Consider the following 12,911-nt stretch of genomic DNA (forward strand, 5'->3'; position numbering starts at 1 on the left):
ACCCAACTTTCCCCCCCAAACCCCCTTTCCTCCCCCAAATCCCCCATCCTCCTCCAAACCCAACTTTCCCCCGAAATCCAGCTTTCCCCCCCCAAACCCAACTTTCCCCCAAAACCCCTCTTTTCTCCCCAAACCCAACTTTCCCCCAAAACCCCCCTTTCCTCCCCAAACCCCCCTTCCCCCCCAAACCCCCCTCCTCTCCCCCAGCCCCACCTTCCCCAAATCCCAACTTTCCTCCCCAAATCCCCACCTCCGTCCCTCCCCCCCCCGTTTCCCCTCCCCCTTTCCCGCCCCCCGGCCCCCTTTCCCCCCCCCTTTCCCCCCCCGCCGCTCCCCTCGCTCCGTGCTCTCGGGCGGGCGCCGCGCGGGGCCGGGCCGGGCCGGGCCGGGCCGGGCCGGGATGGCGGCGGCGGGGCCCGGGAGGCCCGGGAGGGGCGGCAGGGCCGCGGCCGGGCCCGGGCCGTGTCGGCGGGGCGGCGGGGGCGGCGCGGGGGGGTGGCTGTGGGCGCTGGCGCTGGGCTTAGCGCTGGGGGCCCCCCCCCGCCGCCCCCCTGCCTCGGCCGCCGCCGCCGCCGCCCCCCCGCCGCCGCCGCCCTCGGTGAACGCCTCGGGCCCCCCGAGCGGTGCCGGCGCCCCGCGGCCTGCGAGCGGCTCCGGTTCGGAGCGTGCCTGGGCTCGGCGCTGCCCTACGCCGCCACCTCCACGCTGCTGGCCGCCGACTCCGCCTCGCAGGAGGAGGCTCACGGCAAGCTGCTGCTGTGGTCCGGTACGGGGGGGGCAACTAACTTTTGGGGGGGGGGGCAACTAGCTCTTGGGGGGGGCAACTAGCTCTCGGGGGGGGTGTAACTAACTTTTGGGGGGGGGGTAACTAACTCTTGGGGGGGGGTAACTAACTCTTGGGGGGGGGTAACTAACTCCTGGGGGGGGGGTAACTAACTCTTGGGGGGGGTAACTAACTCCTGGGGGGGGGGTAACTAACTCTTGGGGGGTGTAACTAACTTTTGGGGGGGGGGTAACTAACTCTTGGGGGGGGGGTAACTAACTCTTGGGGGGGGGTAACTAACTCTTGGGGGGGGTAACTAACTCTTGGGGGGGTAACTAACTCCTGGGGGGGGGTAACTAACTCTTGGGGGGGGTAACTAACTCTTGGGGGGGGGTAACTAACTCTTGGGGGGGGGTAACTAACTCTTGGGGGGGGGTAACTAACTCTTGGGGGGGGTAACTAACTCTTGGGGGGGGTAACTAACTCTTGGGGGGGGGTAACTAACTCTTGGGGGGGGGTAACTAACTCTTGGGGGGGGGGTAACTAACTCTTGGGGGGGGGGTAACTAACTCTTGGGGGGGGGTAACTAACTCTTGGGGGGGGGTAACTAACTCTTGGGGGGGGGTAACTAACTCTTGGGGGGGGGTAACTAACTCTTGGGGGGGGGTAACTAACTCTTGGGGGGGGTAACTAACTCTTGGGGGGGGTAACTAACTCTTGGGGGGGGGTAACTAACTCTTGGGGGGGTAGCTATAGGGGGGGAATAACTATGGGGGGGGTAAACTATGGGGAGGGGGTGCCATGGAAGTTATGGGGGGAGTACTGTGGGAGGGGGAAGTTATGGGGGGGCACTATAGAGAGGAGTATTATGGGGGGGCTCTGTAGGGAGGGGGGGGTCTCTATACTTGTGGGGGGGCACCATGGAGGGGAGCATTATGGGGGGGCACTATAGAGGGGGGCATTATAGGGGAGCACTAAAGAGGGGGGCTCTGCGTGGGGGCACTATAGGCAGGGGCGCTGTGGGTGTAGGTTATTGGAGGGGGTAGGGCACAGGGGAACGGGATATCGGGGACGCGTACGGTGGGGGGGGAGCGGTATGGGGGGGAACGGTATGGATGCGGTGTGGGGGGAGCAGAACGGAGGGGGGCGGTGTGGGGGGGGTGCAGTACGGGGAGGGCAGTATAGCGGGGCCGGGGTGGGCGCAGTATAGGGGGAGCTGGGGGGGTGCAATGTAGAGGGGAGCAGGGTGGGTGCAGTGTGGGGGGAGCAGCGCAGCGGGATGGGGGCGGTATAGCAAGGGAGTGGGTGGGCACGGTGTAGGGGAGCAGTGCGGAGGGGAGCGGGACGGGCGCAGGACAGCAGGGCATTGGGGTGGGTGTGGGGGGGGGGGGCTGCATAGCGGGGAGCAGGATGGGCACGGCATGGAGGTGAACGGTATGGCTGGGCGCAGCGTGAAGGGGAGCGGCGTGGGGGCAGTATAAGAGGGGGCGACGTGAAGGGGATCAATATCGGCAGGGTCCGGGAAGGGGCATGGCGCCCGGGGGTGCCGAGCAGCCGGGGGCTCAGCACCGCCGGCGTCCCCATCCCGTCCCATCCCACCCCGCGTCCCCGCACCGGGGGGGTGACGGCGCTGTCCCCGCAGGCCTGCGCAACGCCCCGCGCTGCTGGGACGTCATCCAGCCCCTGCTGTGCGCCGTCTACATGCCCAAGTGCGAGGACGGGCAGGTGGAGCTGCCCAGCCAGACCCTCTGCCAGGCCACCCGCGCGCCCTGCACCATCGTGGAGCGCGAGCGCGGCTGGCCCGACTTCCTCAAGTGCACGCCCGACCGCTTCCCCGAGGGCTGCCCGGTACGGTGGGGGCGCGGGGGGCACCGCGGCGACGCCTCCGGGTCCCCCGGGACCTGGAATGGGGGATGATGCGGGGTGGCCGTGCCCCCCCCCGCTCCTCCTCTTCCTCATGGCGCCCACCACCTCTGGCAGAACGAGGTGCAGAACATCAAGTTCAACAGCTCGGGGCAGTGCGAGGCGCCGCTGGTGCGGACGGACAACCCCAAGAGCTGGTACGAGGACGTGGAGGGCTGCGGGATCCAGTGCCAGAACCCGCTCTTCACCGAGAAGGAGCACCGCGAGATGCACGTCTACATCGCCGCCTTCAGCTCCGTCACCATCTTCTGCACCTTCTTCACCCTGGTGAGCCGCGCCGCCGCTGCACGGCTGGGGCGGGGGACGCGTGGAGGTGTCCCCAAAAAGGGGGCCGGCCACCCAGGTGTCCCTTTTTCCCCCCGCCCAGGCCACGTTCGTCGCCGACTGGAGGAACTCCAACCGCTACCCCGCCGTCATCCTCTTCTACGTCAACGCCTGCTTCTTCGTGGGCAGCATCGGCTGGCTGGCGCAGTTCATGGACGGCGCCCGCGACGAGATCGTGTGCCGTGCCGACGGCACCATGCGCCTGGGGGAGCCCACGTAGGTGTCGCCTTCGTCCCCGTCCCGCCGCGTGTTCCTGCCCCGCGTCCCCTCCCGGCTGACGTCCCTGCCTCGCCTCCCCGTAGCTCCAACGAGACGCTGTCCTGCGTCATCATCTTCGTCATCGTCTACTACTCGCTGATGTCGGGCGTCATCTGGTTCGTCATGCTGACCTACGCCTGGCACACCTCCTTCAAGGCGCTGGGCACCACCTACCAGCCGCTGCTGGGCAAGACCTCCTACTTCCACCTCATCACCTGGTCCATCCCCTTCGTCCTCACCGTGGCCATCCTGGCCGTGGCGCAGGTAACGGGGCCGCCAGCCCGTGGACCGGCTCGAGGGGGTGGTGGTGGCCGCATCCTACTGACCCCCTCCCGGTCCCCGTCTCTACCAGGTGGACGGCGACTCCGTCAGCGGCATCTGCTTCGTGGGGTACAAGAACTACCGGTACCGCGCCGGCTTCGTCCTGGCTCCCATCGGGCTCGTCCTCATCGTGGGGGGCTATTTCCTCATCCGGGGTAGGTGCGGGACGGGGCTGGGGGCACCAGGAGTGTCCCCCCCCCAGCCTCACCGCCGCGTCCCTCCGCTGCAGGGGTCATGACGCTCTTCTCCATCAAGAGCAACCACCCCGGGCTGCTGAGCGAGAAGGCGGCCAGCAAGATCAACGAGACCATGCTGCGGCTGGGTAAGGGCGGCACCGTTTCTGGGGGAAATTCACGTGGGAATGGGGACGTTTGGTTCCCTGAACCCAGACGGACCTGTCCTGCCCGCCCAGAGGTGGTTGTATCTCAGCACCAAGGGACAAAGCTGCGTTGGTGGTGGCACGGTCCTGGCGCGGAATCTTTGTCCCAGAACTGTTGGGGTCCGGCTCAGCCGGGGACGTCCCGCTTCTCTTCCAGGCATCTTCGGCTTCTTGGCCTTCGGCTTCGTCTTCATCACGTTTGGCTGCCACTTCTACGACTTCTTCAACCAGGCCGAGTGGGAGCGCAGCTTTCGGGAATACGTCCTGTGCGTGGGATGGGGACGGGGTGCTCGTGGTGCTCTATAGCTCCTTTTGGGGTGCTCAGCGTCGTTGTTGTCCCCATCCTCACGGTCCCACGTCTGCCCGTGCAGGTGCGAGGCCAACGTGACCATCGCCACGCAGACCAACAAGCCCATCCCGGAGTGCGAGATCAAGAACCGGCCGAGCCTGCTGGTGGAGAAGATCAACCTCTTCGCCATGTTCGGCACCGGCGTCTCCATGAGCACCTGGGTCTGGACCAAGGCCACCCTGCTCATCTGGAAGCGCACCTGGTGCAGGTGGGACCCCGGGGATGTCACCCCGCGCCCCGTCCGGCGTCCCGAGGTGTCAGAGGTTGTCCCCAGGCTTTCGTCCACCGGGTCAATGAGTTGTGGGTAGTGGGAGGGGAGCGGGGGGTGTAGGGCACGTCCGTCCCGCGCTGTCCCCAGCCCTTGGTGCGCCCCATCCAGATGGGGAGGGTCCCTGAGCCCCCACGTGCCATGCCTGGGGTTGTGCGTGCCCCGTTCCACGTGGCCGTGCCCGGACGGGGCCACCCCGTGTCCCTGCTGTGACCGCCGTGTCCCCAGGCTGACGGGGCAGAGCGACGACCAGCCCAAGAGGATCAAGAAGAGCAAGATGATCGCCAAAGCCTTCTCCAAGCGCAAGGAGCTGCTGCGCGACCCGGGCCGGGAGCTGTCCTTCAGCATGCACACCGTCTCGCACGACGGCCCCGTGGGTACGTGCGGTGGCGGGGCGGGATGGGGCCACCTCCGCGGGGGTCCCCGTTGTCCCCCCTCTTGACGTGGCTCCCCCCTTTCCTCGTCCCCGCAGCCGGTTTAGCGTTTGACATCAACGAGCCTTCGGCCGACGTGTCCTCAGCGTGGGCCCAGCACGTCACCAAGATGGTGGCCAGGAGAGGGGCCATCCTGCCCCAGGACGTCTCCGTGACACCCGTGGCGACGCCTGGCAAGTCCCTGGGGGCATCGTTTGGGGGATGAGGGGGGCGGCGGGGCTGGCGAGGGGCTGGGGGGGCGCGGGGCAGGATGCGGCCGCTCTCAGCGGCCCCGTGTCCGTCCCGCAGTGCCGCCGGAGGAGAGGGCCAACCTCTGGGTGGTGGAGGCCGACGTCTCCCCGGAGCTGCAGAAGCGCAGCCGCAAGAAGAAGCGGAGGAAGAAGAAGAAGGACGAGGTGTGCCCGGGCCCCGAGCGTTGCGCTGGGGGCTCCGCGGACCCCCCGGCCTCCAGCAGCGCCGTGCCTCGCCTGCCCCGGCTGCCCCTCCAGCCCTGCCTGGTGGCCGTGCCCCGCCGCTGTGGGGGGGACGCCTTCGTCCCCGCCGTCCTCCCGGGGCTCACAGGCGGCCGGCCCGAAGGCAGCGTCGCCGGGGGGCCGTGGGACGGGCGCAGCCGCAGAGCCATCGTCCCCCACCTCATCAGCAACCCCTTCTGCCCCGAGAGCGGGTCCCCGGAGGACGAGAGCCCCGGCCCCAGCGGCGGGGGCTGGCGGCACAACGGGGGTCCCCGCTGGCCCCCCGAGGCCCTGCCCAACGGCGGGGGGACGAGGACTTGGGGCCGACGCGCCGGCTTGGCCCCCATCCACTCTCGGACCAACCTGGTGGACGCGGAGCTGCTGGACGCCGACTCGGACTTCTGAGCCTGGCAGGACGCTGCGAGGGGCTCGTGGGGACGATGGTGTCCGCATCAGGACAGCCTCGAGGGGACGCCGCAGCCCGCCCCGTCGCACCGGGGCCGGTCCCGAGCGTGGCTGCGGGTGGCTTTTCCTCGGGGACGGTGGTGTCTGTCCCCGTGCCACCCGGCTGGACTCGACGCACGTCCCAGCCCAACGGGACGGCGGCAGAAAGGGGTTCGGCATCGCCGGGAGAAGAGAAACGGGGTGCCGCTGGTGGGGCGACACCCTCCCCCCGCAGGTCCTGCGGGGATTTGGGGACGCTGCCTGCGCACCCGCTGGGGGCAGGAGCGGGCGGCCCCCCCGGGGCAGCGGTCCTAGGTAGGTTAGGGTAGATTTTGGGGAGCTTCCTCCCGCGTCCCGGGGTGCCGGGACCCCGCTGATGCCCCCCGCTCGCCCTCTGCCCCCACCGCCCCCCGGCTAGATGGTACGTAGAGCTTATACACACTCGTGTGGTGCCAATAGGGATTTTTTTTTTACTACGACTATTTTTTTTTACTCTGTATAACACACCGGGACGTGGCGGCCGCTCGGGCGCTGCGGCCGCGTCCCCGCGGTGCTCACGTTTTTTCGGGGTACGCCCGTGGTTCTGCAGGGGTCCCAAAGTGCCTTCCAGCTCCCGGGGTCGCCTCTCTCTGGGTGCAGCAACCTCCGAGCCAAGCTTTTTTTTTTTTTTTAGTATTTTTTTTTTTAAAAAAAAGAACAAGACCTGATTACAGCGATCCCGACGTAGGAGGACGCCCCGTCCTCGCTGGTGCTTTGTATCCGCCCGTTAGCCCTGTAAATGTCTTGAGTGTTTATTAAATCCTGGTAGGCTCCTGGCTTTCTCGCTATCCTGGTGACCTCCACGGGTTAATTTTTGCTGTGTAAAGCAAAACCCTCCTGTATCAGTATTAAATTTGCCAAGTTTCCATTGCCTGGGCTTTTTTTTTGGGGGGGGTATCGAGTGCGGGGAAGCGCCGTGGGGTTTTTCCTTTCCCCTAAAGGGCTCCAGGATGGCGCCAGCTGTGCCGTGAAGCTTCCACGGGGAGTGCCCCTGTGTTAATGGGGTGAAAATGGTAGAAATGGGGAAGGCTGTGAAACTCTCTGGGTTCTGTGGGTGCTCCTTAGCCGCAAGGGGAGCTGCTCTGAAGCCCCCATCCCGGCCCTTTCGTCCCCGACGGCTGTGACCGGCCACGGGTGCTCCAGGAGCTGTTTTGGGGATGCTGAGCAGGTCCCCCAGCAGCAAAGTGGGGGGTTTGGGGGGCCCCTTGCCAGCAGATGGCACTATGGGTTTAAATATCCCCAAACCCACGGGCTGGGTGGTCCCTTTGGGGTGCTGCTTGGGTGCTCCGACCGGCGCGGGGTCCCGCAGCGACAGGAGGGACAGGTCTGTGTTTGGGGACAGACGCTGCTTTTGGGAAGCGTCCCTTTTTTATCTGGCTCAGGAGGGAGCCCACACACTGTCGGGTTCAGGGTTATGGGTTACCCTGACCCCTGGTCCTGTCTTAAATTTGGGGTGGAGTTGCATTTTCCTGATGGTATTTGGTGAGTGGCATGGGCCGAGCTCTCTCCGCAGCCGTTGTGGGGCTGGGGTGTGCAAACCAGCCAGGGTAGGGCTGGTTTGTCTGGGGCTAAACGAAACGTTCATTTTGAGGGATTTCTTTCTGTAGGCTTCTTTCTTAAAAGAAAATAGCATTCAATCAACCGTTCCTAAGTGAGATGTCAAGCTAACCAAAAGCTAAACGTGTTGGGGCTGACCCCAACACATCCCCCATGCAGCAGACCAAACCCCCCCCTCATGTGGCACGCAGGCAGAAAGACTCGTTTCTGTAGTGAAGGCAAAACATTTATCCTGGGACACGCCGCGTCATCCTCGTGCGGGGCTCAAGACAGCCCCAAACCGGGGGGATTTGCACCGATTTCCTCCCCTCTCCTGGGCTTCCCGCAGGGGTCTCCATCGCTGACCCGTTCCGGCAGGAGCAGCGTCCACGTGCCCAAAGCGCCCCTCGCATCGGGGCTGGGCCAGGGGTGCTGCAAGGGGAGAGGCACAGGTTGGAAAGGCTGGGAGGACAAATCCCCCCTCGGTGACATCCTCGGAGGGGCAGGGAAGAGCTCGAGTGACCGCGTTTCTTTGTGATCCTTTCCCCTTCCGTGCAGGGAAGTGGCTCAGGCTCTGCTTCACCTTACGCAGGAGCAAAGAGCCCTTCCTCCCGCCTGCCCTCCCGTTGTGAAAAAGCTTTAATATCTGCCAGTTCCTGTTATTTCAAGCCGTTTCCTCTCCGTGTGTCTGTCGGGCGTCCTCCTGGTCGAGGCTGCGGAGACTTTGCGAGGCCGGGCACAGGGAGAGCCACGACTTGCCCGTGTCCCCGGGAGAAGGCATCACCCGCGTGGCATCGGGGCTGCAGCCACATTTGGAAGAAGAGACGGGGATGGAGCCCCCCCAAAAACGTCTGCGCTGCGTTCACGTGGGTTTGGGAGGCACCGGAGGTAAACCTGAGGTTAAAGTGCTCGGGCGAGGCAGGGCGGCTTCAAGGCGCCTGGATAATATTTGCCCCGAACGCACGCGGCCGCCCGCCCCCGGGGACAAGTGTCGGCGCTCTCCGGCTGCCTTTGCCTTAATTAAATGAACGAAAGCTGCGATAGCGCAGGCCGGTCCCGGAGACGTTGCCAGAACAAATCAATAGCCGCGGTACAATCGGATTGCTCGTATCGAATGTCCGCATGCCATTAGGCAGGAGTAGGCTGAATCATCTTAAATCTGTAGAGCAGGAGCTGCAATTAGGAGAGCTAACGAACGCTGCGGGCTCCTATTGACGTCTGCTATGAAATGCATCCCGGCAAGACGACCGCTGTCTTGTCGGCTTACAGCGGGAAGTCCCGGGGAGTTGAAAAGCTTCCACGTAAATGGAATTTTTCCCCCTTTTTCCTCCTGTGCGAGGGATCAGCCTTCGCAGTGGCACGGGGCGATGCTCGCGGCGTTGCGGTCGTGGAGGAGCCTTTGCCCTCCCGGTTAATGGTGGCCGGCATCGGCTCTGTGCCAAGCAGCCCTGCTGCCGGGCTCCGTCTCAAAGGCCAGCACCCACGTGGCCGCTGCTTTTAGGACCAAATGTCACGGGGATGGGCACATCCAGCCCGTGGAGTGGTCAGTGGGGGCCCAGCTCTGCCTCCTGTGCAGGCGCCAGCAGTTTGGCACGGGGATGGAGGATCACGGGTGGCGGGGCAATTCCTGAGCCGAAGGGCTTGGCCACGTTTAATTTTGCAGCCAAGGTAGTGGAGGAGAAACCCCAGGTTTTGTTCGTTTGTGCAGGATCAAAGCTCGGCGTCTGCCTGGGCTTTTCCTCTGCCCTTCCCTCTTTTACCGTGCGCTGGGGATGAGCTGAGCGAGGGAGCAGGATGAAACGACCGTGCTATTCCATCTAATGTCGTTTGTGGTCAGCGCTTGTAAGAGAAGCAGTTCCCGAGCCCGGCTGTCAGCCGTGCAGACCTACACGTGGCCACAGCCCGGGGAAACCCTCGCCTTTTGGGGGCCGCGTTCCCCGGCATGGGGTCCAGCACCGGTGCCTGTCCCGTGTCCTCGTACCCGGCACAGCTCGCACGCAGCACCGCTCTGCCCCACGCTCACAGAGCCCCGATTGTTTGAGCGGCAGAACCCTCCCTACCCGCCGGCCTCTCCCTTCCTCCCCGATATCCGCTGTTTTCCCGGATAAATCCTCCAGCACGGCCTGGTGCCATGCGGCCGGAGCGCTGGCAAACCGGGGTATAACCTGCTCCCTCTGCGGGCATCCCCAGCGCACGCCCCGGTGCGATGAAGTGCCCAATTAGTGGCTACTAATTAGCGCTGGGCCATGCTGAGATTACTCTGTGGCTTTGCCAGCAACCTGGCACCCCCAGGATGAGGCCGCGCTCCAAAAGGCAAGCGGGGCAAGCGATGCGCGGCTGGGTGCTGGTGGTGCCGAGCTGCGTGCCCGGTGCCCCCGCATCGGGCGTTCTCTCGCCGGCGGAGCCATCGGCAGCACCGGGGGGGATTTTGGCCCCCCAGGCCGGCATAAGCCCCCCTCCCGTGCTGCTCGGGGCCGGGATGCTGCCGGATCCAGGGCTTCACACGGAGCCGGCTGGCGGCTGCGCGGAACAGGCAGCGCCGGGGAGGGATTTCCATCTGCTGCCACCCCAAATCCCTCCCCCAGCAGTTTGCAAAGAGTTTTGTTTTCAAAGGCCCGTTCTGAGGCCGAAAGCTGCCCGAGACTGAGCTTTCTGCTCCGACAGAGGGGCAGGAACGTGCTGTGAGACCGATGCTGATTTCACTTTAGCAGGAAAATGGGGTTATTTCAGCGAAGACGGGACTTTTCCGGGCGCTTTCCACGCACAAAGCCGTGTGTTTCTTTAACTTCGCCCCCCTCACGCTCCTCCCGTCGTCCTCTCCGCGTTGCTTCCCGAGCCCATTAAATGCCTTACGGCCCTCGCCTCTCCCCTGAGCGTTTTCCAGTCCAGCTGCCACCCGGGCACGTAATGAAACCGTTTTTCCTCCCGTCCCCGGTGACTTTTTACCAACGCGGCGTGTCGTGCTCGTGCTTCACCGGCTGCTGACCGGGTTCTTCCCCTCAAAGCGTGAAATTCTTCTTTTGGCTTCGTCGAGATCCTGCAGGTTGCTTTGCCCTGCGCCGGCCTAACCTTGGCATTTCTGTTCTGGTGGGTCCTGAAACTCCACGCGAGCTTGCGGGACTTGGTGGCTTTCTTCCAGCCTGCTCCGCGCCTCTCCTGCCTGATCACGGCCCGAGAACCACGGGGTCCTTTCACCTCCAGCCAACGCAGCTCCTGCTCCTCCACCGGGAGGGCAACGTTGGGCTTTGCCCGGTGCTTGCACAGCCCCAAAGATCCTTGGCGAGAGGCTGAGCGATGAATACGTTGACATCGAAGAGCACAGAATGGAAATCGTATGGACTTCAGGGAGATCGTACGGGCTTTAGGGAAAGGAAATAGCTTAAAAACGAAACCGTCGTGCTGCCAGGCTGTACCAGAAGAGGCACGGCTCCCCCAGCCACCCCCACCACGCAGCAAAGGGGATGGCAGTGCCTAAACCTCCACGTTTGTGCCAGGGCAGTGCATGCTGCTGGAGCCCCCGCTCCCCTGTGCCTGCTGCTGTGTCAGTCCTCGTGTGTGCGTGGACAAAAGCAATGGCAGAACGGTACAAAATAGGAGGGGAAGAGGAAAAAAAAAATCAAAAAGCAGAGTTTGAATGCAAGAGCAAGTTGGGGGGGGGGGTTGAAGAATGGGAAAAATGAGAAACCTCGTAGAAGGAGCTAATTAAAGGACATTTATCCGTCAGTAGACGGGCTGCACCTCTGACTCCTGTGCCTCCGGAGCATGCAGCGTGTAAGGATGAGATTGTATGGCTAGGGCTTTCAAATACCCAGTGATGCGGTCACCTGCGACATCAACAATATCAGCAGTCCTGTGCCCAGAGATATCCCGCGTTAATCCCAATAACGACAGCAATAAAAAAGCCAAGGACGAGTTCGAGTTTCACTTCCCTACGAGGAGCTTTCCCGAAGAACCGGGCGTAGAAAGCCGCAGATTGTTACCCGGCTTTCGTTTGCTGCTTTGCACAAACGCTCCCCCACAAAGCGGGGGATCTGTGGGCTCGGGGAACCTGGCAGAACAGCGAGTGTCCTGGCCCTCGGGCGCCGCTCTGCCAGCGCACCTCAGCTCCCGCTCCGCGGGGCTTTGCCGGTGGTGGAGCCGCAGGCCCGGGAGAGGGGCTCGGACCTGGTGCTGGGGGGGGTTGGTGCCTTGAGGTGGCCCAGGAGGTGAAGAGGATGGTTTGAAGAAGGCACGGAAGCCTCGTGGTGCTGCTGGAAGGATCCGCAGCGCTCCGGGGAAGGTTACGAGAGCCACGGCGGTGCTGGGGGCAGCAGGACGGATGCGGGGGAGCCCCCAGGAGCCGCCCCCTCCCCAGGCCGAGCAGCCCCGGCTCCCGCAGCCTCTCCTCGCTCCGGGCCCTGCAGCTCCTGCCGGGCTCCCCCCAGTTTGCCCAGGCCGTGTCCCAGTATGGACTGGGACGCGCTGGGGCCAGCCCAGGGCAGGCCAAAGCTTGGAGACATGGCCTCGCGGGAGCGTGGACGGCCCGTGGGGAGCCTCCCCGCGGTGAGGGGGGGGGCCACGGAGCGGGAGGCAGGGCTGCAGTGCGGGAAATTCTTCAAAATTCTTCGAAACCGCTAAAAACAACCAGGCAGAAATTGAATAATTCAAAACCACGAAATAAAAGGGAATTTTGGGGCAGTGCAAGAGGCCTAGAACGGCTCGGGGGTGCCCGGCCTCGTCTCCCCAGCGCCGCCATTCCGCGCCTCAGCCCTGTGAGGCGCACAACCCCCCCCCCCCTTCCTCCCCCCTTCCTCCTCCTCCTCTTCCTCCTCAGGACTACATCTCCCATGACTCCCCGCCGAGGCGCGGCGCGCTGCCCGCCGGGACTCGTAGTCCCCGCGCGGCCGCGGGCGGGGCGTGGCAACGGGAGGCGGGACTACAACTCCCAGCGTGCCCCGCGGGCGGCGGCGGCGACGGGGGCGGGCCGGGGCGGGCCGGGCGGTCCCTGAGGGAACCGGAGGAGGCGGCGGCGGCGGCGGCGGCAGCGGCAGCGGCAGCGATGTCGGTGCAGGTGGCGGCCCCCGCCGTGGAGCTGAAGGAGCTGGGCGGCCCCATGGACAAGGCAGCGGGGCCGTCGTGCCCCGCCGCGGCCCCCCCGTCGTGCCCGGTGCCCGTTACCGAGCGTGAGGCGGCCCCGGCGGCCGAGCGGCCCCCCCCCGGCGGCGGCGGCTGCCCCCCCCCCCCGCCGCCGCCCGCCGCCGCCGCCGCCGCCGCCAGGGTGCCTCAGGCCTCGGCCATGAAGCGCAGCGACCCGCTGCTCCCCCAGCACCGGCACCACCACGGCGGCGGCGGCGGCGACAACAACGGCGGCGGCGGCGCGGCCGAGGCGCTCGTCAGCCCCGACGGCACCGTCACCGAGGCGCCGCGCACCGTTAAGAAGGT

The 12,911-nt window shown here is 65.2% G+C and overlaps 2 protein-coding genes across 2 annotated transcripts in view; both read left to right on the forward strand.

The window, feature by feature from the left end:
- Positions 1-385: 385 nt before the first annotated feature.
- Positions 386-6,820, forward strand: SMO (smoothened, frizzled class receptor). The gene is given in 13 exon segments (XM_083840659.1): positions 386-610; positions 613-766; positions 2,406-2,611; positions 2,744-2,953; positions 3,054-3,226; positions 3,313-3,532; positions 3,621-3,744; positions 3,819-3,911; positions 4,126-4,234; positions 4,340-4,525; positions 4,814-4,962; positions 5,058-5,192; positions 5,308-6,820. Coding segments are annotated over 13 exon segments (2,538 nt in total). The 5' UTR covers positions 386-400; the 3' UTR covers positions 5,877-6,820.
- Positions 6,821-12,463: 5,643 nt separating this feature from the next.
- AHCYL2 (adenosylhomocysteinase like 2) overlaps positions 12,464-12,911 on the forward strand; it is a 77,651-nt gene continuing 77,203 nt past the window's right edge. Inside the window, exon 1 of the mRNA XM_083840730.1 lies at positions 12,464-12,909. Coding sequence (XP_083696856.1) covers positions 12,529-12,909 — 381 coding nt within the window. The 5' untranslated portion in view covers positions 12,464-12,528. The remainder of the gene's footprint in view (positions 12,910-12,911) is intronic.

This window comes from Anser anser (assembly GCF_964211835.1).
Source record: "Anser anser genome assembly, chromosome: 1".
NCBI classification, from domain to species: domain Eukaryota; kingdom Metazoa; phylum Chordata; class Aves; order Anseriformes; family Anatidae; genus Anser; species Anser anser.